The sequence below is a fragment of the Sceloporus occidentalis genome, unplaced genomic scaffold (genome assembly GCF_023333645.1).
Source record: "Sceloporus occidentalis isolate IW3139 unplaced genomic scaffold, rSceOcc1.0.p SCAF_284, whole genome shotgun sequence".
NCBI classification, from domain to species: Eukaryota; Metazoa; Chordata; class Lepidosauria; order Squamata; family Phrynosomatidae; genus Sceloporus; species Sceloporus occidentalis.
Window position 1 is genome coordinate 427,328 of NW_028317264.1, and position 27,673 is coordinate 455,000.

The 27,673-nt window shown below is 44.2% G+C and overlaps 1 protein-coding gene across 8 annotated transcripts in view; it reads left to right on the forward strand.

The window, feature by feature from the left end:
* LOC149275476 (voltage-dependent L-type calcium channel subunit alpha-1C-like) overlaps nucleotides 1-27,673 on the forward strand; it is a 163,689-nt gene that overhangs the window by 103,153 nt on the left and 32,863 nt on the right. For 3 of the 8 annotated variants that reach the window (XM_089504674.1, XM_089504676.1, XM_089504680.1), the window contains 18 exons: nucleotides 11,043-11,182; nucleotides 11,809-11,948; nucleotides 14,024-14,185; nucleotides 14,389-14,585; nucleotides 15,492-15,595; nucleotides 17,827-17,999; nucleotides 19,415-19,505; nucleotides 19,831-19,857; nucleotides 21,149-21,309; nucleotides 21,531-21,756; nucleotides 22,156-22,363; nucleotides 22,616-22,736; nucleotides 22,954-23,068; nucleotides 23,311-23,443; nucleotides 23,640-23,712; nucleotides 24,431-24,563; nucleotides 25,153-25,282; nucleotides 26,306-26,365. In XM_089504674.1, coding sequence (XP_089360800.1) covers nucleotides 11,043-11,182; nucleotides 11,809-11,948; nucleotides 14,024-14,185; nucleotides 14,389-14,585; nucleotides 15,492-15,595; nucleotides 17,827-17,999; nucleotides 19,415-19,505; nucleotides 19,831-19,857; nucleotides 21,149-21,309; nucleotides 21,531-21,756; nucleotides 22,156-22,363; nucleotides 22,616-22,736; nucleotides 22,954-23,068; nucleotides 23,311-23,443; nucleotides 23,640-23,712; nucleotides 24,431-24,563; nucleotides 25,153-25,282; nucleotides 26,306-26,365 — 2,394 coding nt within the window. Of the gene's footprint in view, nucleotides 1-11,042; nucleotides 11,183-11,808; nucleotides 11,949-14,023; nucleotides 14,186-14,388; nucleotides 14,586-15,491; nucleotides 15,596-17,826; nucleotides 18,000-19,414; nucleotides 19,506-19,830; nucleotides 19,858-21,148; nucleotides 21,310-21,530; nucleotides 21,757-22,155; nucleotides 22,364-22,615; nucleotides 22,737-22,953; nucleotides 23,069-23,310; nucleotides 23,444-23,639; nucleotides 23,713-24,430; nucleotides 24,564-25,152; nucleotides 25,283-26,305; nucleotides 26,366-26,485; nucleotides 26,546-27,673 lie in introns of all 8 variants that reach the window. The other 5 variants (XM_089504678.1, XM_089504679.1, XM_089504681.1 and 2 more) reach the window with 2 other exon arrangements.

Consider the following 27,673-nt stretch of genomic DNA (forward strand, 5'->3'; position numbering starts at 1 on the left):
GCAGCTCCCCAACAGCCATAGAGCCGTAATTAACCCCTAGATTCCCAGGAAACGGTAATTAATCCATGGTTTTAGAATTAAGATTAGCCGCCCCATTGTAAAACAGCAGAAATGGACCCATCCAGTCTACGGGAAATGTATCCATGTTGGCATTAAGCTCTTAAACTGAAATGACCCCTATCTACTGAACGCAGAACCAAGAGGGAAATTCATTTTAGTGTTAGAACACTTCTCACAGATGATTGCGAAGTAATCGTGTAATATTTCGGTACAGTGTGTCTCCACGTTTTATATTCAGCGGAGACACATGGCTTGTGCTTTTCTCCGCACCTCAAGGAGTCCTATTGTTGGAACGTGATATCAAAGTGAGATTTCTAAACACGCTTCTATTGTACTTCTTCAATGTACGTGCAGCCACCTCTTCCGCTTCATGATCTTGCGGAGCTTTACATAAAGGGAGTCTGTCACCTAAACGGTGTCTATTGTGGGGATACAGAGACAATGCCAAGACATTCCAAGACCGTCTCACCTGAGCAGCCTTTGGCCGGTGAGTCCATCCTTCTATAGTTACCAAGATGCCTCATTCCAAAGCTGAGATGTACAAAGGCTCAATGTGGCCCCAGAACATCATATCATGACCCGCAACTGTATTTTTTTTTACATCATGGATAGCTGCACTATGACATCATCCATTGCTGTTAAAAGTGGCTGCGATAACAGGTCGGAAAAACCGACAACCAAAATACAAGTTTACGATGGTTGAGGTTATCCTGGTACATTTACGTCTGTTAGGCGCTACGGCGCACAAAAAACAATCCAATTTGGGATTTCGCTTCCTGCCAAAAAAGATCTATTTTTGTTTTTCTGTCTGAAAGTCCCAGCACCTGTCTCTTCGAGCAACAACAAGTTCATGATGTCAAATAGCAACTCGTATAACGTAAAGGCGTGTATTCCATGCCTAATAGTTTTATCCCTATATCTATCTTAAGGACAAATACGTTTAAATGTTAAATTAAGACCCTCAGGTACTGAGACTCTTAAAATATTAACTCTTTAATAGCTCATCGTGAAGATTCTATGTAGTGACTCGCCAAATGAAGTAACTAAATGGCTCCAATACCGGTCCCCGTGACATTAAACTGTCCCTTTAACTGATCTGCAGACTGGGATTGCGTGCTGTTACAATGTTACCTTAACAGTTCATACTTGGCTGTAGAGGACAAGATGTTTTCTTATTCGAAATACTAAACTTTGGACTCTTCCCAAGTTAATGTCAAAGCCGTCTGGGTGCGGGCAGCGGTTAATTTTATTACGGTCGCCGTGTCTTTATTCTGGGGCGAGGGATATTCTGCCGCGGTACCCAAACGGAATGATTTCTGCTAATCCCCAGATTCAAGCTGCTGGCTACGGCTTTTTAAAAACCTTTCTTTTAAGGCAGAGTAAATCTATCAAGGAAACATAAATGTGAGAACTGATTTCTTTAAAGACAAAGTCATTGTAAAGGTCTTTAGAGGATGCAAATCGTAGATAAAATGAAGACGTTTTGGGGACGTTTTCATAGTTTTTGGTGCAAAGTAAAATGGCGGAACGGAATAAAATCTGATTATACTTCAATTTAAAGCCTGTTACTCTCAATAGGTCACAAGGCCACATAAAAAGCCCCGTGTCTCCTACATACATGCCAACTTGTAGGAGTCTAGATTTGGGCTAGGCCAAGGGTGTCCAACCTGCAGCCCTCCAGCTGCTGCAGGACTACATCTACCATAATGCTCTTTCAGCTAAGGGGCTGGCAGAGGAGTATGGGAGATGTAGTCCTGCAGCAGCTGGAGGGCCGCAGGTTGGACACCCTTGGGCTAGGCTGTCACTTGGCTTGGGTTGCGCATGCCCACTGCACCATGGTAGCCCCTGTCATATGCGCAGGGTACCCGCCAATAATCCTAATTATTTTGGAGGGCAAGACAGGCAGCTGCCCCAGGCACTGCAACTTGAGACACCTGGAGTAAATACCCCTGCCCCTCCTTGACCTTCTGGAAATATCGGACATACACAGGAGCCACTTAGAAGACCGGAGCCCTGCAAGTCAAGATACTGATTGCCCGCTTGTGAGAGCTTCTAAGAGTAATTATTAAACTGAAAGCAAATGGCACGGGGCAATAATTTACCCGTTAGAGTCTGTCTATTAAACGGAGGTCACACACCGGTGCACCCCATTTAACATTATCAGCGTGAGTGCTGTAAGTGGAACCAATATGAAATACAGCCTTTTTTTATAACTTCTACCTTGTCTCTGATGTTTGAAGACAGAAATTTGATTTATTGCTTAAAATATATTATTGACCTTGGGTAGGAGTTTAGCTGTACGTGCCAAGGGTCCCGGAGTTTCACATGGCAATCCTGACTAGTGCCTAAGACTCGTATGCCGTAGTCGGTCACAGACGGCCTTCTCTGGGACTGATTTTGAGGCCAACCATGCAATTGTAAGTGTACCCGGTGCTAAGGGAAGAGTATGATGCTGATGGGGAAATAATTTTGGGTGGGTATAGAGATAAAAAATTATGTTAGGGGGCATGAAGATGGGGGGCTGATTGTGATAGAATATGGGGTGATAATAGGGAATGGAAATGTTGGTGGTTGTAGGATAATAATCGTGTTGGGGGCTGTGAATTATCTATGATGTGGGAGTATAATGATGGTCAAGGGCTGCTCTACACTTACACATACATACATACATACATACATGTGTGCTCACGCTTACACCTTACACATACATACACACACAGCCACTCTAACACCGTACACTTACACATACATACACACACAGCCACTCTAACACCACACACTTACACATACATACATACACTGCCACTCTAACACCGTACACTTACACATACATACACACACTGCCACTCTAACACCGTACACTTACACATACATACACACACTGCCACTCTAACACCGTATACTTACACATACATACACACACTGCCACTCTAACACCGTACACTTACACATACATACACACACTGCCACTCTAACACCGTACACTTACACATATATACACACACTGCCACTCTAACACCGTACACTTACACATACATACACACACTGCCACTCTAACACCGTACACTTACACATACATACACACACTGCCACTCTAACACTGTACACTTACACATACATACACACACTGCCACTCTAACACTGTACAGTTACCCATACATACATACGTACATACGCACACCCCTTCTAACACATTACATATACATGCACACACACACACACTTACACACATACATACACACAGCCACTCAAGCACCATACACTTACATTTACATACACACACCACTCCAACGTTTACACACGCACACACACCCTCTAAAACCTTACACAAAAACAGACTTTTATTAACCATTTAAACATAAAATTGCTTGTTATCCCATGCATTATTTACATTCCCTTACTGTATTAGCCTCTACCACTTCTGCTGATAGGCTGTCCTGTTTATCTACCACCCTCTCCCTTACATCACATCCAGTAGCTGTAAATAAACATTTCAATCTGTTTTCCTTGAACAGTTAACAGTTAATAGCTGGAAGATCCGAGCCCCAGCCAGTTACATGATAAATCTCCGCTGTTATGTATGAGGCTCGCTAAGGCTGGTACAGACTCTCTCACAGCGGGTAACATATGGAGCTGCTAGAAACTGAATTGAACAGAACTCGGCCCCCTATGAAGAGCAGACATGTTTAGAAGGGATGCGGAGATGATGGAGAGCGCACTTGGCCTTGCAGGATTTGTAGAATTAGATCACTGAAATTAATATATTGCATTGAAACACCAAATTAATGAAAGTCGGGAATCTCAATTAAATCGGATTCTTTTTTTTTTTTTTCTCTGTTTTGAGAATTATAGAGGCTGAGAGCAGAATGGGGTCGATTGTGGATAATTCCAGGCAATTTGGCCGACACAGAGCTGATTTCATAGAGGTTTTTTTTTCGTATATGAAATTTGCTTCCGTTAATATGATCTGTTCAGCTATTAAGTTATCATTATTATTTATTGTTTTAGATAGCGCCATCATATTCCGTCGCGCTGTACAACAGGTAGACAGGACAAGTAGTACATAACATTGTATAAATGCACAGTAGCGCTTCCAGTTTGAGTGACAAGCTACGTTTCAAGCTCCGCCCCCGGGGCAAAAGTTGGGAAGTATGGGAATATGACATCATATTTAATACCCTCTGTGTGGTGTCTATGTCTTCGTGCCCCCCATATACTCACCTCTGGTCAGCGCTGGCTCTGGGAACACTGTGGGTGGGGGTCTGTCCGGATCTCTTGTGCGCTTCCATGAATTTAAAGGGGATGCTTTCCCGCCACTGATTGGTTGATTCAGAAATCCAATCAGGGGCAAGAATCATATGATCGAAAGTGCTTATTTTAAAGAAAGCATATTAAAGGGTTAGGGTTACCTTACTGTGCATTCTTCTATAGTTTGGGTGTCAAGGACATCAGACTGTCCCCTTTAGGAAAACCTTACGTGTCTGAAGGTAAGAATATTCTTAAAACACCTGAATTCAAGCATGGATTAAAACTGTGAGATTAACCCCAGTGGGGATACTCAGATAACGATATTGAGTTAAATCATCCCAGAGTCTTCCACTTAAAAAATGAGGATCCTTCCAACTTTCCCATTGGCTACTCTTACAGCCAATAGAGAAACAGCTAATCGTCCCAATACTCTGAAACTATTACATCAAAGTCGATCCTTTGGGAAGGCAGGGAAGGTTATCCCCCCCCCCCTCCCCCGAGAGACATAATTGTTAATTGTTAAATAAGAACGATTTCACGTCAAGATTAATAAAAATATGATCTCCACCAGTGCGCCATTAAACCCGATTCTGATAGAGCCTGGAGTGATATATGTTAGTGACACGCTGTCAGTCCTGCTTTAAATTACGGCGTAAGAGGCAGCGCGGGGGATTTCTGAGAATTCCTCAAAGCCGGGACGATTCCAGGAACTTCGGCACCCGAGGCTGGGCTGCACCTGTCGATAAACCCTATAATGCTGATTGTAGGTAATAGGGGGGGGGGGGGCTTTGGAAAAGAAGGGTCCTGCTTCGGACCCCACTAAGCACTATTGAGCCATGTATACTAATAGCACCCCCTTATGTTATAAAGTAAAGATGTAGACATGGGGGTCTGAATTTGGTACTTACCGACATCTGGCTCCCCATTGCTGGGACGCCGAAGAGCATGTGACATCATACACAATATTGGGGTCTTAATATGGTACCCTTTACATAGTTGGGTGGTCGATGGGGGCTTTGCTTAGACTTTTTTCGTTACTATGAAGACTGTTTTTAGCTATTTAAATAAATGATTAACATGATGAAAAATGTAATTTATCTATAGACATTTTAATTTATAACAAATCCTGCTGTTTCTATACACATTATTGGGGCTTTTAGGGCTGTAGAACCCTGAGATACCCTCATACCCAGCAAACATTCCGAGCTTCTAGAAGAGAGGGGCATCAGGGGAGTAGAGAGGGGCATTAGGGATTTGGGACCCATAGGGAGATGGTTGGGAAGTATTCCAGCCTTGCTATATGCCCAAGGACAGCAGCCCCAGTAGTGAGTCATTTTGCCCCAATCTGCCCTCCCCATCCTCTCTACAAGGTCCGCATTAAGCCGCAGACTCTGTTGAGCCGGTCTTTTTTCCGCTGGGTCCGTCTTGTACATGAAGAGTAAATGTCAGGGTCAGATACTGCGATATTCCGGTCTCTTTACCAGCTGTGCGAGACCGCGGGATGTCACGAGACAGCCCCAATCTGCTTGTTTTACAGGACACTGTCCGTCTGCTCTCTTCTACCGGCCACTCGGCAGGGACACGATGGAGTATGAGGGTATTTGGTTTAATAGGCACCATTCTAACTCAGTATAGTCGGATTTTTGTGGCTGTGAGAGAAAATCAGCATAACCACACCTCCCAATATTTCAAACGCCCAAATAAGGACACTTGTTTTAGAGGTGTGGCTAGAGGCGTGGCTAACAGGAAAGGCTTTATTATGAATGCCTTTTTTTTTACATCGTAACCTATTTCTGTAAGTAAGACATTTAGTAGCCGTTTCTATACACATTTTGGGGGCTTTTAGGGCATTCCTGAGAAAAGAGGGGAATGAGGAATTTGGCACCAAAAGTGGGACTTGGGAGAAATGACATAGCTAATACTTTAATATCCTGACTAGCAGACTAGACGGGGGCCGAATGGGGCTGGTCTGCCTGCAAATGCAGACAGCGATACCAAAATCTATTAAAATCTATCTTGGGCGTAGCAGGTAACCCCCCCCTTGATTAAGATATTTACAGATTCATTTGATAAATATGATTTTCTATGTTACATAGTTTATAAAAAAAAATCATATACAGAAAGGGGAGCAAACAACCTAAAAAGCATAAAGAGTATAAACATTCAGATTCCGGGGCTGCTGCTGTAATAATAATGCTGTAATTGTTTTACGGGTTTATCAATCCTCTCCCCGAAGTAAATAAAACGCCCCCCCAGCGATGCGACTCTCGCAGACAGCGACCGCGGCGGGGAGATCTCGCACTAAATCATCACGACAGCGTGTGCGTCACGCGGTGACATGCGCGCTCACATCTTCTGCCCTCTAGAAAACTTTTTTCCGGGGCCTGGTTTTCCACTTCTGCGAATAAACGCTTTTGAAACGTTCCCTGGTAAAGGCCAGAGCGATATTTCACAAAATAAACCCCCCCGCAAAGGTGAATCGTCTCTTTTACACGAATCCACCGCGTGGCCTTTAATGTGCAAACATCAGGAAACATATAAATATATAAACACGGCAACGCGGCTTAAAGGGACGGCGCGCCCTGCAAGCAAATAACCCCCAGCGCTGTATACAGTAATATAACCCCCAGCGCTGTATACAGTAATATAACCCCCAGCGCTGTATACAGTAATATAACCCCCAGCGCTGTATACAGTAATATAACCCCCAGCGCTGTATACAGTAATATAACCCCCCAGCGCTGTATACAGTAATATAAGCCCCAGCGCTGTATACAGTAATATAACCCCCAGCTCTGTATACAGTAATATAACCCCCCCAGCGCTGTATACAGTAATATAACCCCCCAGCGCTGTATACAGTAATATAACCCCAGCACTGTATACAGTAATATACCCCCCAGCCCTGTATACAGTAATATAACCCCCAGCGCTGTATACAGTAATATAACCCCCCCAGAGCTGTATACAGTAATATAACCCCCAGCACTGTATACAGTAATATAACCCCCCAGCACTGTATACAGTGATACAGTAAGGATGCCTGTAAGGAACAAACTTTAGTAAATTCTGCAGGCGCCAAGGAGTTATATCACCGAGCGCTTTGCTACGTATTAGCCGCATACAGCAAAGAGATAAGAAAGAGAGCGGAATCTATTAATAAGACGAACCTGCTGGGGTGCGGAGAAGCAGCGCGCGGGGGTATCAGGTGATCCGCCAGCTGGGGTTGATGGAACGCAGCGGGAATGAGTCTACATCTGCGGCTATTTGAAATAATGAAGGATGTAACACGGGGGGCTTGCTAATGAAACGCGCCCTCTATATTATTAACAGCGATTTTACTCCAAAAACATAAAAAGAGCAGCGCCCGCTGTACGCGCCAATAACACCAACGAGGAAATTCCACGCGACAACCGCTAAACATGGCTATGTCTTTACCTTCCCTAACCTTCCATGCATTATTCATGCCCTTCTTTACTTCAGGTGGTTTTGCCTTTTTTTAAAAAAAAAATTTTACGTATTCACTAATTTTACTTAATTTCCAGCCAATTAATGCTCATGGCCCATACCTCCCAAGCTGGGGGGGGCAGTCCAGAATTTCGGACACTGTCCTGCATATCTGCTCCCCTTCTGCAGGCAGTAAGGACTAGGGATGCCCGGAACCCCCCTTGCGGGATGCAGGCAGGAAGTCCCGCTGACTTCAGTGGGCGGTTCTGCTGACATCAGTGGGCGGTCCTGTTGACATTGAAGGACACACCTCTGTTTAAAGGGGTATTGGCCGGGAGTGGGGCGTGTCACAATACCGTCTCCTGGGGAAACCCGGAGAACTGGGAAAAGCGGGAGAGTTCCCAGGTATGGGTATACGATGTTGCAACACACACCACCATCGTAGCTCCGACGAGGCCGCTGTGCGGCGCTGAACCCCGCAAAGAGGCATGTGGCCGCACCGCCAACCCTGACTCCACCTCTTCTTCTCTGTAGCCACACCCCTGACACCAGTGTCCCAATTTCAGTACGTGAAATGTTGGGGGGTATGAGGACATGAGTTAACGCATTTCGCCCCCGACGCCGCTACAACCTACACAAGCCGCATCTGTGTTATTACATCGGGAATTTCATAACCTACCAATAGGAATTTCCAAATACCTGGATAGTACAAATCTAAACGACCAATTACATTTGAATAAAGAGCAACGGGTGGGATGTCTGTAATATCGAATTTGATGATGTCATATACACAAAGAACGGCTGAATACATCATAGAAACAGGATCCGATTCGCTGCAGTTCTGCGGATGCTCTGCAGGGGGCGTCCAAAATCAAATGTGCAATTAAATCCAACTTAATTAATTAGGTCCCTTGTGCCGTTCGTAACAAATTCACCAGGCGACGCCGTGGCGACCGCTGGGAAATAATATTTGTCGTTTAATAAGGATCGCTGAACGCGTACAACAAATAAGAGCGTCCGGGTCATCGTTAAATATTAAATCATCCTACACAGCGGAATAAATTACGGTAACTTAGAGTGATAGTCATGGGAGTATATGCAAGATGGACGCACGCAGGTGAAAATGGGACAGGTCTATGTTAATATTACCAATTCCTCCACAGCTTTGGATATCATACCTCCCAAGTGTCCCTATTTAGAAGAGACCCTCTTTGGAACCCAAATCCCTGCTGCCCCTCTTTCCTTCCCTGATGTTTTGCTGGGTATGAGAGTATCACAGGGTTCTACAGCTCTAAAAGCCCCAATAAGCCTTAGTTGACCTTAGGTAACCCCAATTCTGGCCCTGCCCTTAACCACACCCCCTAACACAAAAGTACGCCTCTCCGGACCTTTCAAAAAGTATTGTGGGTGGAGTCATCATACTTGCAGCAATTTTCTTAGTGTGGGCCAATGGAATTGCAGTAGTTGGCGCAAGAAGGCAGAGTATTCATCATGGAGACCATTAGAACAGGAATTTAAAGGGGGCAGCTCCTATAGTAACATAAAGGGGGGTTCCCAATACCTTAAGGGAGGTGTTACTATGAGAAAGGACAGCAGTCCCTGTGCATAGGGGTGGGGCTAACACTTGGGAAGAATTGGGAAGTGGGTGGGGTCTGGGCAGTAGGCAGAACCTAGGAGGGGAAAGGGCGTGGCCAAGCGCTGCACCCTCCTGGAAGATTAAAGAAATAACCCAGAGTTCCAGAGAAGCAGCATTTTATAATAATAATAATAAAAATAATAATAATATTTATAATAAAAAGTATAATATATGGGAGAGATATGCTTTAAAATCGTAATGTTTAGATCTTTTTCAAGATTTTGTGAAGTCTTTTATTTTAATATATATATACAAATATATATTTTCTCTTATAGTTATACTATTTAGTTACTAGTTTTTTTTATGGAAATCACTGTCACCTACAAAAAAAAAATCCACCAAGAGCAAACAGCGCCACCGTGTGGCGGAACTGATATGAAACCCACCGGGCCATAAATGCTTTGCACTCTGGCAATGAAAGGGTTACAAGCGGGAAAGTAGAAGGTAAATGGGTTTAGTCGTCACCGGCTCTCCGCGGGGCAGGTTGTGAAATGCCACCGGTGGCCCCCCTGCGAGGATGCGCTCTTATGCATTGGCTTCTGCTAAAGTGGCTAAAGGATTTGCTGCAGGATTAACCCTATCGTGTCCGACGTACTCATTAAAAGCATTTATAATCATTTGCCGAAGAGGCTTTATTAATAAATTATTGACGACCTTTTAAAAAAAGGAATGTTACAGGATGTTTTCTTACACAGAAAATAAGTAGCAATAAAGGGGCTAATGTTAAGGGCTCTGTTAACTAAACAGTGCTAACCTGGGTACGCTCGCAAGTTTTAGCTAGAAACAGAAGACTTGACAGCAGATCGGCCGCAGTCGGGACTGTCTCTCCTTAAGAAGGACGCTCGGAAGCTATGCATTACGGTCCATCAGCCAGAAGCGTGTGTCAGTGTGTCTGCGCACAGGTGTACCACTGGCCGCGATTGAATTGTATAATAGACAGGTGCAGGGTGATGCCCCCGGCCTTTGTTAGTTGCCGGTGCGGAGTCTGAGCTTGCCAGGTAGCTGTCATCCCCGTGTATGTGTAAAGCGTGTTCCGAGGTTGGATGTGTCATGCCCCGCGCGCTGCTGTCTAATTAACGCCGTGTAACTTCTCGGGATAATAACCAATTCATTACTTGTCACCCCAGAGCGGAATGTCATATTTCCGCAGCGCCTCATTTTGGGCTGCCGGAGAGACGCGACGGGCAGAAGAACATAACTTTTTTTTTTTTTTTTAATAAAAATACAATAAAAAAAAGAGATAAGACGAGACTTTCAAAACTTTCGAGAAGGTGGTCGGGTTGGAAAATCGGGATTCTTTGAAGCTGCAGTTCCACTTACTCTGCTGAAATTAAGGCTTCTAAAACTAAATGCTGCGTTTAAAAACCTCTCCCCCCTTCCCAGAAATAATTCTTTAATCAGATGCAGATCTTTTTTTAGGGAATTCTTTATTGTCATGTGAGATAAAATAAGGCACTGATAGGGTGATGCATAAAATGTATGCTATAGGCAATGAATGCTTTGTCTAAGTGGAACAGCAACTTTAATTCTTTTGGAACAAAGACCAGAAGGGCCATTTAGGATTGTACGTTTTGTGTGTCTTGTTTGCGTTGTGTACACTGACGGCTTTTATTGCTTATTGTTACAATCTGTCTCTGTTTTCTTTCCGCAGGAACGGGTAGAATATCTCTTCCTCATCATTTTCACGGTGGAAGCCTTTCTAAAAGTCATCGCCTATGGGCTTCTCTTTCATCCCAATGCATACCTCCGTAATGGCTGGAATCTCTTGGATTTCATCATCGTGGTTGTAGGGTGAGTACAGCCTGACTTTCAATAGCATCGCAGACCGGCCCCATTCGGCCCCATCTAGTCTACCCCTTTTCCACTTCTGCTGGGAGGCTGTTCCACTTACTTACCACTCCCTCAGTAAAGCAAAACTTCCTTAGCTTCCATCTAAGCCTCTGACCCTCTAGTTTTAGATCACGGCCTCTTGTTCCACCATTTCTCCTCGGGGTTATAAAAAGCGAGCAGCCAATCAGGAAGCGGATGGCAGCTGCTTTGCTGGGAATTATTACGTTATAATTTCATTACAAACATACTATTAAAATACCTTCAAAAATCTAAATTATTAAAACAGCTTATAGAAGGGGATTTAATTTTTTGGGGTGAAATTGGGGTGGTCAGCAGTGGTTCTTCACCTTGTAACTCTTTACGTGTCAGTCTGGGGTTTTTTGTGACCTCCTTGATGAGTCGATGGGCTCTTGGAGGAATTTTGGTGGGACGTCCGCTCCTGGGGGGTTCTCCGCTGTTCCGTGCGTAGATAGCGGCTCTCGCCGGGGTTCACTTGAGTCAGTTCCACTTAAGAATACAGAACACGTTTACTGGTCTCCAGTTTGCTCCTTTTTTGCTCCTCTTTACTCCTTTTCTTCCCTTAACAGGCTTTTTAGTGCCATATTAGAGCAAGCGACCAAGGCAGATGGCGGCAGCGCTCTTGGCGGGAAGGGTGCTGGGTTTGACGTGAAGGCCCTTCGTGCGTTCAGAGTTCTGAGACCCCTGAGGCTGGTGTCTGGAGTCCCCAGTAAGTAGACACTTCATAACTTCTTCGGGTGAGGGGATGACAGAGGTTACTTAGGAGGGGAGGGCATGGGACTGGTTTTTGGGTGAGTGCATTTGTGAGAAGATCAAAGAGAATATTAGGCACAGCGGTAGACTCCTTCATGATTGGAATCTAAAGCGACATATGGTTAGACTCCCTGTGTTCTCCAAATGGAATGTTTATACGTCATCAGAACCATGTGGTGCTGTTAGAGCTGTCAGGGTTTTCTCTTCACACGAAGACCCATCGACATCTGGGGTCTTCTGTGCTTTACTTTAAGCGCCAGTAGGGTGTTATAAAGCTACATGATCTTTACAGCTGTTGAGAGTTGGTTTGTGTGGCGACTAAGAAACATAGAACCAAAGAACTTGACATCGCATCAGCCCCATTCGTCCCGTCTAGTCTGCCCGTCACCTTCATTTTTTAATCCGCTTCCCGTCTCCTTCTCCTTGGGGTTGTCCTATCTCTGCTCTCCATGCTCCTTGAATCAACCATCTCCGACCTTCTGTATAATCCGACTTCCACGGTCAGACCGCAGACATCGTTAGAATATTGAGGATCAGAAAGTAGGAGCGTAAATTACCCATTTGCGTCAGCAGTAAGACGCCTGTGGAATTCTAATGGGGGCGGCATGATGTAGAGCGGCGGTCTGAGCCGATGCAGAGGTCCAAGGTGTAAACAGTCGTACCGGGGAATACTTACTGGGGCGCACAGAGGTGCGTGCAAGCGTCTGTCCTATATCATTGCTGGGAAACGCAGAGCCCCCCACGTGAGCAGAACGGGGCCAGGAGGAAAGAGAAGTCCGCTGATGAACATACCGCTTGTTCTCGTCTCCCCCTAAATAAATACATAGACTGGCTTCTGGTGTCACGTTCTAGCGCTCCATTAAGTAGTTCAGGGACTTGTTTTTAGGGAGGTGTAGAAGCCAGAGCTGATCTGGAGTGGAGGACTATCTCAACGGAGGAGTTCTTCATCTTGAACACCTTAACCTCGGAGTGGTTGAGCTCCAAAAAACACCACGTGGCGTCTGAGACTAGCGGCGATCCCTGTTTCTAATGTTTCGCGCTGAGAAAATTTCGAAGAATTAGTAACCAGCGATGTCGCTAGAAGTAGTTCCTCCAGTGTCGGAACTGATCCAACGAGCTGCAAAGCCATATCCAAGTTCTATGACTCCGTTTGCGTCCTGGCGCCCTGCGCTGCTCTTTTGGAGCCGGTCCAGGACGGGCATTTGCAGCAGTGACAGAAGGTGTCTCCTTTGCCATGTTAAGAGCTCTAATTAAGCTGTGATTCTTCCCCGTGCCAGGCTGTGCCCCACCGGTGCCTGCTGCCGCCGCCGCTGACGGCCAGTACGTAGCAGCATCATTTAGCTTTGGGCTGGAGTCCAAATTCCTTAGCTTTCTTAAAATGTCTCCATCACCGGCAGCAAAGAATTTTTCGAGCGACGGTCTGCGACCAACCAGACAGGGCGACGCTCCCCAGGAGCTCATAGCAACATGTAAAATAGGAGATACAATGTAGCACACCGAGCCCTATAATGCCATAAAGGGACCAAATCCTCAGCTGCCTGGGAAGACGGGGGGCGCCGCAGATCCCACTCTTATCTGGCTGATGATAATGGGAGTGCTAATCCACAACAGCCTGAATCCCCGGGGTAGCACGCACTTGTTCACCAGAAACTTCACGCAACTCTCTAAAAATTACTTTATTCCTTATCGGCAAATAGCACTGAATTAAAAAAAAATCTGTCTCAGTTTAAGGTTTTTGTGGCAGTATCTGCAAAAAAAAGAAGCCAGTTGTCTGGAGGTTCCGCGTGAGATTAGAAGGGATAAAATGTGGTTCTCACCGCAGTTTGCCCCTTGGAATAGCTTTTGATCTAAGATAATACAAGAAACACAAGGTCGATGGTAAATAATGGCATGCGGTGGAGACTTTGGCCCCAGGAAGCCCTCTCCCGGTCATTGTCTTATATAAATATATATATATATATAAAGGATGAGGAGCATTTAGGTTTAGCCAAGACGTGTTCCTTTGCCGATCTCATTGCGCTCTCTGTGCAGGTCTCCAGGTGGTGCTGAATTCTATCATTAAGGCCATGGTCCCCCTCTTACACATCGCCCTGCTGGTGCTCTTCGTCATTATCATTTACGCCATCATCGGGCTGGAACTTTTCATGGGCAAGATGCACAAGACCTGCTATTACCTGACGAATGGATATCCAGGTGAGCGCGATCTTCCCTGGCCCCTATCATTGAGCCCCAGGTCCAGGTGCAGGTCTTTTTCTACATGATGCCACCAAATATTTACATTATTTATCATCATTAAAAGCTTGTCTACTACCTCTGGCTTTTGGTAGCCCCTCTAATCCTCTGCTTTCCGTAGGTAAACCTTACCTGTTCCTTTCTCTCTCTTTTAATTCCTTTAGATATCCCCACGGAAGATGAACCCTCGCCCTGCGCCCTTGATAGCAATAACGGGCGTCACTGTGCCAATGGTACCGTTTGCCGATCTGGCTGGGATGGACCTAAACACGGGATTACGAATTTTGACAACTTTGCCTTTGCCATGCTCACCGTCTTCCAGTGCATCACCATGGAGGGCTGGACAGACGTGCTTTACTGGGTAGGTCGTTTTTTTTCTTATTGCGATCTATCTATTGTCCTGAAATTACTCCATTTTGCCGTGAACGCCATATTTTGGCTATGAGTATCAGGTCGCCGGTCTTATCGAGTTTCCGCCGTGTTGCAAACGAACGCTGGAATGTTGAGATCATGTCACAAAGCAGCGCTCCATCCAAATAGCGGTAAAACTGTCTTTTGGTAACCGTCCATGCGCATTTCACACGCGGTGAGATCGGTGGGGGGAAACGGGCATCTAGGACTTTTATGTCCGCTTGTCCTGCAGGGAAAATCCACCATTAAGACACTGAAGTGGTTTTGTAAAAGGATTAAGAAGATGAAAAGCTTTAAAAGTAGATATTACTTAAGCAAAGAGAGATCACGGTGATTAGACGCAGGGGTTATCAATGTACTAAAAGGGTGTAAACTGTCTCAGTTTAGGACCAAAGTCCGTAGACTACCTTCAGGAGCTGGAGAACTTCCACTCAATGGGATGGCGACTGCCTCCACCTCCTTGCGTTCTCTCCTAGAACGAGGGAGCCCTGTGCCCTAAAACATTGTGTTTATCGCCCCATCCAACAGTACATGGGTTGTGGTCTGAGGCTGATCTGCCCCTGGTGGTCTGGTCTTGTGGGACACATGGGGTTTAAATCTCGGCCACCACAGATCCTCCATCATCTGCTCCCCGGCTGGGAAGGTAGAGCGCTTTTCCTGAAGCCATAGGAGCTTGTCGAGCAGATGATTTAAGTAGCACTTAGCGTGATAATGTCCATGTTATTGTATTTAGTAAATAGGGGTCACTGGTCTACGTTTATGGAGCATCAGATTACTGTATCTGGTCTGCTGCCCCTCTCCGCCGTTGCCCTCCTATCTCTATTCTTCTAACTACCCCCTTTTTTTTGTTATTTAGATGCAGGATGCCATGGGATACGAGCTGCCCTGCGTGTATTTCGTCAGCCTCGTCATTTTTGGATCATTTTTCGTTCTAAACCTGGTTCTTGGTGTCCTGAGCGGGTAAGCCGACCCGGTGTTTTTTGGTTTTTTTGGGTTGTTGAATGACAAAAAAAGGAAACCCCAAATATACTCTTTTCTGTAGCTTTATAACCCGCCCTTCATCAGGGGTGAACGTTACTACAGAAGTATTGCTATTTAATGCTATTTAATGGATTTATTAATGTATGAAAAAATATATATATATACAGACTTTCACCAAAAAGTCTTTTTTTTTCTTACTTTTACATTTTAGTGGTAGGGAGGGTAGATTTAAGCTGTGTGTTGCCCCAGACCTGACCAAGGGCAGGGCCCCCGCTACCCCCTAGCACGGCCAGGGGCCACGGCCGCTGTTCTCTACGTGCCGAGCACCAGAACGTGACATACTATGTCCTTTATAACTGGCCCATTGAGCTGCCGTACACCAGGTAGCCTGATTATCCAGTTGACAGCCCGGTTGGCGGCCACGCGGTTCCTCTATAAAGCTACTATCACAAATAATAGCGGCCCCCCCACCTTCGTCACAGTGGAGACTAGCAGAGGTCATTTTGATATGAAAAATATACATATCGGTAAAAACTGGGGTTGAGAATAATCTCGCTAGCTCCGTAAAAAAAAAAAAAAAGAGAGAGGGATGAGAGATTCTTGCATCTGAAACGCTCCCAAAACCCGAGTCGTAGTCGAAGCTGCCATTTGATTCGCGGGGAGGAAAAATTACTGGTTCGGTGACAAACGCGGGGACTTGAAGAGCTTATTCAATTTCACCGCAAACAGCTGGGGAAGGAAGCGAGAGTTTTATCCCGCTATGGATACAATTGTTGCTTTTCTTCCTACAAATAATACCTTGAATAAAAAATGTTTATTTCTAATAATAAGCCGCGCCGCGTGTCGCTTAAACACTCGAGATGTAACAGAGGAAGCAGAGGAGATTAGCAGATATTCTTAATCTTTATTTCTATTCTTTAACCATTAATGATATCATAAGGCACAAAAAAAAGCAGCTCCGTCCCAACTGGTTTTATGCTGGACTTACCCCATAGCTCCCTACTGTACCTGTTCAGAAGGGACAGTCCCTGTATCAACCTGAAATCCCTCTGTCCCATTTTCCATTGTTCCATTTCCATTGTTACGTGGCAGATATCGGACCCGGGGACTAACAGCGGAGACTGGAGGCAATTACTCCCAATAAGCTGGCCGTGAGACCCACACACTGTAGTCAGATAAACCTTTAATAATCCGGGGCAGATACCCGCAGGCGGCGTGCGCGGCGAGCGCAGACGTCACTGACTGATATCGGAGAAAGCCAGAGAGTCCTGTGGTTTTGTCTGTTTACAAACGGCCTCGTCCGTTCACTCGAGGGCCGGCATCACACAGCAGGAACGAGACGAAATCATCCAAGTCATCCAAGTCGTTGGGTGACCCCCCCCCCCCGGCCCATTCTTCTATTGCCTCTCGATTTCCATTCATAATGCCTCATGCCAGACACTAATGCCCTCCCAATGCTTCCCAGTGGTGGGGAGGGAGAGACCCCCCCCCTTTTCACAGTGGTAGAACAAGTAACGCTTGTTTGCGCATGGTGTCGGGGTGGGAAGCAAGGCTTGGGATGCCATCGCTGAGGAACGTGACGCTTCTGCAGTGTTGTATTTATTATAAAAAAATTGTATACAAATGTATAAAATTTGAATAACGCCATTGTTTTGAGGACAGTGGACCTTAACCCCTTCTAGGCAGCCTTTAGCTCTTCAGATGCACTTCTGCGGCTCCATCATGCACATAAATCCCAACGTTCCTGGGTCCTTCACCAAGATACTCCAGCATGCCAACATCGGTCCGTCCACAATTCGTTGGGAGAGATTTAACTTAATGGCACTCTCTGCCCATGGCCACTTTATGTTCATTCTGACTTCCCAACAGTCCTAATAAATGGGCAAGACTTCTGACCGTCAGCTGCTATGTCTCTCGACAACTGGTCAAATGCCCCGGGGGGGGGGGCATTGGTCCATAGCTTCACTTGGAAGCAGCCAAGGCTTGATTTCATAAAACAATCTCAGGTCACACATTTTTTTTAAGCTTCTATTGACTCCTTGAGTAAGTAAGTCTCTTGAGTCCAATTGTACCCAACCGTATTTAGTCTACCTCATTTTTAGCAGCTGATGCCTCATCCCGTCCATGTCTCGCCCTGGGTTTGCTTTTCTTAGCTTCTCTGCCCCATTACTCGTCTCGCTCCATAAACCAAAATTCTTATTTTCCAACAGAGAGTTTTCCAAAGAGCGCGAGAAGGCGAAAGCCAGAGGGGACTTCCAAAAACTAAGAGAGAAACAGCAGCTAGAAGAAGACCTGAAGGGTTATCTAGACTGGATCACCCAGGCTGAAGACATCGACCCGGAGAATGAAGACGAGGATAACGATGAGGATAAACCGCGGAACAGTAAGGCCCGGTGGTTCTTTACATGCATGTTAAATGTGGACCTACATGGACTATCAAACGTGGCTTGTTACATTTGTAAAACGGCAAACTAATCCTGTAATTATTCTTAGGAGGAGAATAGGGAGGGTACGTGGGCACTTTTAAGCCAAGGATAGCTTTCGTTTTCAGGCTTTTGCTCCAATTTATGACGTTTCCGACAAGGAAAGTGCCCAATGGGCCAACCAAATCAAGTATGGATGTGAGGCTACTGGCTCTTGGTCAGTGGACCTTTTCCAGATAGTTCTACTTGCTCTAATATGCTACTGGATATGTAGGAACTGTATCTAAGAAAGATAATCCATCCTTGACATGGTTTCATGGGTACCATATTGGCGTCATAGACTTGGAAGCTGTTGACCAGCGCCGCGCATCCAATGAGTGATCCAATCTCTGCTCAGCCTACATCCCATTGGCTACACAGTGTTCTAAATCAGAACACTAACACCAAATACCAGCTCCTTAAAAAGGTGTCACCTCCATTCCCCCCCCAAAAATAGCAGTTTACCAACCATGATATCTCTGCCCCGGGTTGGGACCTCTCCTATGTCTAGTCTGATTCAGTTTAGGATCCATGGACGTTTGTGCCGTAATGAACGCGGACATTTGTCAGATTGGGAGAGGACAGGGGGGGGGCGGTTAGCGTAAATCCTTCACTATGATTTGTTGGTGGTGGGCAGGGAGCAGGCTGGTCGATCTTCTTTCTTCATTGGCATCCACTGAGGCGTAAAATAATTCTCCGCTAAATTTAACAGGATTATCCGGAAAATCCAACCTTTGAAGGCATCCTGCGTGGGCTTTGATTAATGCCAGGGTGGTGGACGTGGCGGTCTGAGGACACGCTGACAATAGCGATGCAGACAGTATTATATCACCATGTCAGATGCATTTATATTTATTCAATGCATTTGGGCACACGGCGCTCTAATAACCACTAACAATAATGGATGGCTAGGAATGTATTCTGCGATAAATCAAATCAGATTTTTTGCCTTCATTTTTTTTTTTTTTTGCTCAAGAAGATGCTGCAGCAAGGTTAAGCGCTGTGTGTCACTTCCGTCGTTATCAGACTGCAACCCCCATCACTGTCAGCCAGATGCTGATGGGAGTTGCACTTTTACAAAAGATGGAGGGATGCAGGAAACTCATACCTGTTCCGAATTCTATAAATCACATGGATAGGAATGGTGCAAAAAATACATCATATGAAAAAAATAAATAAAAAAAATGATAATAAAAAAATTTAATAATAAATAATAATAATAAAATAATAATAATAATTAAAAAAATTAAATAAAATAATAATAAAAAATAATAATAAAATAATAATAATATCTAACATTGCTACATTGAAGCACACGGTCTGTTCCCTCTTGCAGTGAGCATGCCAACCAGCGAGACGGAATCCGTGAATACGGACAATGTGGGCAGTGGGGACGTGGATGAAGAGAGCTGCGGCGTGCGTCTTGCGTGAGTAGACATCGACTGGCTTTTAAATTCGGCCCACAACGGACATGTTTAGCCCAAGTTCTTCATTTTAGCTGAAAAGTGTCAGGATTCTTGTGACCCCTCGCATTTCACACTCCAAGACTCAATGGGGGTGAAACAGAAATGTACGTTTTTGTATAAAAAAAAGTGATTCAGCTGCAAAAGTGGTCCTATCACTATAGCGCTCAAATAACCAGGTGGGGGGGATAAAAATAATCTCAGAGCAAATGCAATTTATCCTCGTCCTGTATTTGTGATGAATAACCGGGCAACGTATCTGACTCCGCTCCACTTCTATGTCTTTCAGGCACAGGATTTCCAAGTCTAAATTTAGGTAAGTAGTAAACTTGTAAAGTCTTATTGTCCTTAAGCATAACCCCCCAGTGCTGTATACAGTAATATAACCCCCCCAGTGCTGTATACAGTAATATAACCCCCCCAACACTGTATACAGTAATATAACCCCCAGTGCTGTATACAGTAATATAACCCCCAGCACTGTATACAGTAATATAACCCCCCAGCGCTGTATACAGTAATATAACCCCCCCAACACTGTATACAGTAATATAACCCCCAGTGCTGTATACAGTAATATAACCCCCAGCTCTGTATACAGTAATATAACCCAACGTTGCGGAGAACGGTAAACATACCTGGGCAAGCACTCGCAGGAGCTCACACAGTTTCGAAAGGGAAAAATATCTCCAGTAACCCACCGGGACCAAGAGGGATTAATAAAATTTTGCATATTAATTATTTATTGTTTTATATTGCGCCATCATATTCCGCGGCGCTGTACAATGAGACACCCAGCCAAGGGGTTAACATGCATATGATGGCGGAGAGGTCATGGTGTCCCCACACGCTGCGGTCAATGGGAGCGTTTCCCTGCCACTGATTGGCTGATTTAAGCAGCAAATCGGTGTTGAGAATCTTAAGACCACTTAGGAGGGGAGGGGCTCCAGCTCTATAGCTGCAGCTTCCCCCTATGACAAGTGTTGTTGTAATATAATATTTTTTTTTATATATTTTTTTAAAGAATACATAATAATAATGATTATTAATAATAATGAATTATTATTATTATTATTTTAGTTAATTTAGCGGGCTTCACTTCAATCAGTTATGACAAAAAGTGATAGAAATAAAAAAAAATATCCATAAATCAAAGAAATCAACAGCAAATGTTTACACCATTCATTCATGACCTTCAGCTGGGATCTTGGGGGATCTGAAGAACAGAATCCTACGCGTTGTCTCGCAGATCTCGGCAGGGACAGACGGTCTGTCCAGCTCCTTTCCGTGGAGACCGTGACCTGGCAGAGAAATGGACTTTATCTAATTACCATCGTTATAAATAAACAATTAACAACGCATTAGCAGTTAATTAGCAAGCAATATGTTTGAGGATGTAGTACCTGAAAAACCATGCATGGTAGGGTCTCCTGGGACATGTTCTCGCTTTTGGTAGCCGTATTCGTTTATGTAACCCAAAATAATTCCCCAAAAGTCCTCCAAGAGCCACCACCATTCACTGATGGTGGCTTTATAGACTTGAGGAGATGCCTGTAAGGTAAAGGCGACCCGGTTACGCCATGTAAACCATCTTTCCTTTTCTGTAGTCGTTACTGGAGGCGGTGGAACCGGTTCTGCAGAAGAAAGTGTCGAGCGGCAGTAAAATCAAACATCTTCTACTGGTTGGTTATATTCCTGGTTTTTCTGAACACGCTGACCATTGCTTCAGAGCATTACAACCAACCCGACTGGCTGACCGAAGTCCAAGGTGAGTCATTTAAACAAATCTGGAAGTTCTACTGTATCTGCTGTGATTACTGTATGGTCACCAAGTGTTTGCGTATTAAATAGTAAAAACAAAACCCTATGGTCTAAATACCTTGAAGGACATCCACCCAAGGGTCTAGGAGAGCCTTGGCCTAGGATGTATGATCTAGAACTGGTGGCCTCACATCAATGATTCCAACTTTCTTATGTTGCCACATCCAGACACAGCAAATAAAGTCCTCTTGGCTCTGTTCACCGCGGAGATGCTCCTAAAGATGTACAGTCTAGGGCTCCAGGCTTACTTTGTGTCACTCTTCAACCGATTCGACTGCTTCATTGTCTGCGGTGGGATCCTGGAGACCATTCTGGTGGAGACCAAGATAATGTCCCCTCTGGGAATCTCTGTCCTGCGCTGTGTGCGTCTTCTCAGGATCTTCAAGATCACCAGGTATCCTTTCCGCATTATAACGAACTCTATAATAAAATTAACATAGGGTGATGGAGGAGAACAGAGCCGACCACCATACACAATGAGATTAGGCAATGTATCAAACAAGGGCCCGTCATAACCGGGCAGCACATTGGGGGGCTGAAACACATTGCCCTGCAGGGGGTGGGAGGACAGCAACTCAGAGATCTGTGAATGTGGCGTATGAGTGAGGAACGGCTTGGGACCCCAGAGGCAAGGCTGAGTTACCCCGTAAGGAAGGCAAACCTTAGCTTTTCTTATGACCCCATAGACAACTAGTTGCCCCGAGCATTTAAGCTGCTCAGAAGGTAATGCCGTTACCTTTCATTCTTCCCCTCCGAGCGGTAAATGACTCGATCGCATGGCTTCTCCTTCCAGGTACTGGAACTCCCTGAGTAATCTTGTGGCCTCGCTGCTCAATTCCGTGCGATCCATCGCATCCCTGCTTCTCCTGCTCTTCCTCTTCATCATCATCTTCTCACTGCTGGGAATGCAGCTCTTCGGGGGCAAGTTTAACTTTGACGAGATGCAGACGCGCAGGAGCACGTTTGATAATTTCCCGCAGGCTCTACTTACCGTCTTTCAGGTGCAGAAATACACATTTTGCTCGGTGCAATACAAAAAGTATTCATAGCTCTCAAATGTCCTTGTTTAGATTGGACAGTCCCTCCTTGGGCATAGAGGGACTATTCCAAAGAAAGCAGCCTATAACTTCCAAAATACCTACTTCTTTCTCAGAATTCCAAACTATTATTTGGTTCTCCAAACTGCATTATGGTATCGCTGACTTGTTTCGGTATTTACTGGTCCGAGTTTTCTTTTTGTCTTTTTAATTCAGATCCTTACTGGTGAAGACTGGAATTCGGTGATGTATGATGGAATAATGGCTTATGGGGGACCGTCCTTCCCTGGGATGCTGGTCTGCATCTACTTCATCATCCTCTTCATCTGTGGCAACTGTATCCTTAATCCACGCTGCTTCTTTAACAGCCAATAAATGCTATTGATTAAATAAAATCTAAATTTGAGCGCATTTTTGAATGTTAGATAGAGTTCTTTAAGAAATTTGGTGACATAAAAAATAACATATTGAGTAAAACAAATGCAATAAACAGATTTAGAGCCTTTTGGTTCTTTCGGACCTTTTCGGCAATTTCTTTAACCCCCAACAAACAGATATCCTTCTGAACGTCTTCTTGGCCATCGCTGTGGACAACTTGGCAGATGCCGAGAGCCTGACCTCTGCCCAGAAGGAGGAGGAAGAAGAGAAGGAGAGGAAGAAACTGGCCAGGTGAGCCCAGCTCCTTCACTCCGGTTTGGCTTAAAACTCCCATCACCCTCGGAATACACTTTTCTTGGGTCTAAATGTTCTCTGTAGGTACTTTCTGCCATTCAGCAAGACTCACGCTGTGACTGGGCTGCTCAATCGCATGCAGTGTTTTATGGATTAAAAAAATATTTTTGGTCTGATTTCACACTTTTTAGAGTGTTGACAATGATTTTTAGATTTAATAGAATTTCGTCATTTTTTAGGACGGCCAGTCCAGAGAAGAAGCCAGAAAACGAGATCCTGGGGAAGTCTCCTGTGCCGCCTCAAGAAGAGAACAAGGAGAAGATAGAACTGAAAGCCATCACGGCAGATGGGGAGTCTCCTCCTGCTACCAAGGTGCGGAGGACACCATAGGATTTCTTTAAATAAGGAGTGTGGTCGTAGCCAATCAGACGTAAACAGACCGATCCCTGCGCTCTGGTTGGCAGAGCCGATTAGGTTTTAACCAATCAGATTTCAGAATGTGTCATCGACCTATTAATTTGAATTCATTGAAATACTTCCTTTTGATCGCATTGCCTGTTCTTTGCAGATCAACGTGGAGGAATATTCTTCTAATGAGAATGAGGAGAAGACTTCATATCCCAGCCCCAACGAGACCCCAGGTAGAGTATCTTTCTTAAAGCTCTTGGCTTGCTCTTAGTTAATAGATCCCAGGTTCATTGTGATCCCAATGCTCTCTAAATTACAAATCTAAATATCGACCTCTATCTGAAAAAGGCGACCCCCCCCCAACTGATCTACAGCTCCCGCGAGTCTCAGCGAGATATTCGTAGCCATTATGGTCGCATTCAACGGCTTGGCAGCTACCTGTTAGACAACGTCTAGTAGTTTGAGATAGAACCTTACCGTTTCAACGTATCGTTTTTAATACTCCTTCCTGAGCATGGATAAGAAAATGAATATAACCTTATTAGAACCCAGGAAAAATGTTTACTTTTTTGCTGAAGTCGATACCTTTTTTTTTATTTTTTATGTAAAAAAATAATAATAATAATTAAATAAATAATAATAATAATAATAATAATTAAAAAATAAAAAAATAAAAAAAATATGTATATATAAAAAATCACATTAGATTACAGGACCTCAAAGGTCTCTTTTTTCATAGATGGCATGTAGCGCGCATGCAGCTCATGGTAGAAACACTTGGCACGGAGTGATAAAAGCATTATTTTTGGCCGGGACAATGTAAAGATGCTTGGGAATGGGACATCTGTTACTTTGTTAACCTGTTGGGGTCCCTTTAAGGATATGAGTTTGGATGCCTCACTGCTCAAAATGTGTGATTTACCCAAGTTTAAGAAAAAAAATGTTTTTTAGGGGAAGAGGAAGAAGAGGAGCCTGAGATGCCTGTTGGTCCTCGTCCACGGCCCCTGTCTGAGTTACACATTAAGGAGAAAGCCGTCCCCATGCCTGAAGCCACAGCTTTCTTCATATTCCGTCCGGACAACAGGTGTGTGCTGAAATCAGAATGATGTATAAGTAACCAAGTCCCTTCCTCCATAGACTTTCATCAGTCAGAGTGTCCGGCTGGGTCATTAAGACCAAGTCATACTATTGTTTACCGCTGTATTGTATCATAAGGAGCCAATTAGTTGTTCTAGTACATTGGGCTCAGATAGTAGAACCAAAAAAAAAAACAACCCCTGGCCAAGGCCTAATCTTTACTTTGTACTCCGCAGAATGGACACACGAGCCATTTTATTTAATCGGTCCTGCAGTCTCAGGTGCCGGGCCCCCGGGGCACTTCGAGAACCGGTTCTGTGTCACTCCTCTCCTTCTGCCCCAGAAGACATGTTATTTCTGGAGTTCTCTGGCTCCCGTGCTTTGTGATCTAATTTTTTTTTTATTGCCTATTTCACTGTAACTTTGTTAATTAGAGCAAAGTTCCGTCCGCGCTGCAGAACACCGCAACCATCCTGCTAAGGGTTTTAGGGGACAATTATGGCGGCATAAAAACCGGGGTACAGAAATCCCCATGACCCTACTCCGAGACACATTTCATTAGCGACGTTAACCATTTCCGGTCCGTGCCGTTACAGATTCCGCCTCCACTGCCACAGAATCGTCAACAACAACATCTTCACGAACCTGATCCTCTTCTTCATCCTGCTGAGCAGCATTTCCCTGGCGGCGGAGGATCCAGTGCGCCACTACTCCTTCAGAAACCAAGTACGCCAACTACGCGCTTCGTGTCCGGGGTATGGGAGTGTTGGCTCCAGACCACGGACCACTCCACGGCCGAACGGCCCCCAACGCGCATCTCAAGACAGTTTAACCACTTCAGTGCCGGGGGGCTGGGTAACGTGTTGCTCGCCCCCTCTTGCACTGAAAGGTTTAACGTCAATCTGTTACCTATTAGAGATAAGGGGGGGAGTTTAATTCAGTTTTATTTATTATTTTTTATCTTTTTAGAAAGTTTTCTATAAAAAAAATAATTTCAACCTAGCCAGCCAATCCGGTAGAGGCGGGGGTGGGGTAGGGGGAGTTTGTCCGCTGAAGGGGAATTTACCATGATTTCCCATTGGATAGGCCTTATCGAAGCCAAAAATGTTTAGGCCAATGAAGATGTACTTTGTTATTACATAATAATGCATACCTCCCGAGTGCCCCTATTTAGGAAGACCAGTCCCTCTTTGTGCCCCTTTTTTTTCCCTCCCCTGATGCCCCTCTTTTCTGGGAGCCCTAAAAGCCCCAATAATGTGTACAGAAACAGCAGAAAATGACTTTATAAATGAAACTTTTCATGTCTTCTAAATATCTAGAATTCATATACGGTAATTGTTGGAGTCTATAACGATATAATTGGGGTTCACCTGAGTTAAAGTATTTTTGTCACCCATAGAGTATAATAACTGTCTATATGTTATTTATATTTAAAATAAATTATTTAATTGGATCTGAGTTTTGGGAAATTTATTCAGAATATTCGGAATCCTGTTAAAAAAGTAAACTCAATATACAGACAGTTTTTATTTCTCTATTCATTAAAGTCTTAGCGTATAGAGTGTATACAGTATATAGTATATCTATGGCATGTATTTTTCTTTGTTAAATATAATATTTCTTTTTTTCTTATAACTGAGGCCATGAAAGAGTCATCTGCCTGGATTCAAGATTTAAGAAGTCAATTTCCCCCATTTTTTCCCCTTTTTGACTCATTTTTGCCCCCCCCCCGTTGTTTGTGTTTTGCAGGTTCTGTTTTATTTTGATATAGTTTTCACCATCATTTTCACCATAGAAATAGCTCTTAAGGTAAACTCGTAGGTCCTGGGCCCTGCTTATCGCTTCATCGTTCGTGCAGAACTAACACATGCAGGCGCCCTGTCTTCTCCCGTCTTCTCCTGCTTTAACTCTGCTCTGCTTGTCTTTCAGATCCTAGGAAATGCTGACTATGTTTTTACGAGTATCTTTACTTTAGAAATTATCCTCAAGGTAAAAGCACATAAGTTCGTTTTTTATTGCATCCTTCCCCGGGGCTCAGTTTTAAGCGTGGGTGGGGCTTAGGATCCATCAGGGAGGATCATGGCAGCTCCACCAAGCTCAGAGCCACCCCTGAGGATAAGCCATTCATGCCGAAACTTGCGTAAAGTATCGCCCTGACATTTAAAGTGTCAAAAGAGAATTTAAAAAAAAATGTAAATGCCCCAACCTTGACTGGCTCCTTGAAGGCTCCAAATACCCTTAATGGGGTAAATAGCTTTGGAAGCGAGAAACTTTTTTCCACCTCTCTCTCTCTCTCTCTCTTTCTACTCTCTAACAGCTGGATACTGGTTGTTACCCCTCCGTGCGTTCAGATGCCCAGAGGGGTAAATCCCAGTACCCCGTTTTATCTCTCTGCGTGTCCCTGTGGGCTGGATCTATGTATTAGCTGCAGCGGTTCAATTACTTTATTAAATTGCCGTAAACTAACTAATAATTTTCAGTTGTGAAGGAATACAGCAGCATAGAAACACGTTCTAGAATACCGTGCTACATAGTAGCTGTAATAGATCGGGGTCACTAGGGTAATATTATTCTTCATGTTAAATTAAATTATTTATTATATTTATTATATTTATGACACGAACCCAATTTTCTGTAAGCTGATATGTAAATATTCACATTTTTTAAAGTGGAAAAACATCTAATATACCATGGAACCGATTATGATGGGGGTATGGGGGGGGGGGCATTTACAATGCCCCTTCTCTTCTTATTTCTGCAGTTATAAAATCAGAATATGAAAAAAAATATTTAAAAAAAAATAGTGAATTATATCATTTACTAATCAGATTTCTAGGAAAAGTATACAGAAATATTTATTCTGACTCCCTATAACCAAAGAGCTGGAATAACCAAATAAGATCCCAAAGATATCCTTCGGGCTGATAAAATGATATAATAATAATAATAATAATAAAAAAATAATACATATATTTTAAAACAAATATGGCAGCCCTAACTAATGTGAAAGAGGCAAAATCAGAGTTATTATTATATTCTATAAATTAGGGACGTGTGCATTTTACCCCCTCCGCTCTCCAGAATTCTGCTTGTTTCGGCAGCCAATCACTGTGCGGA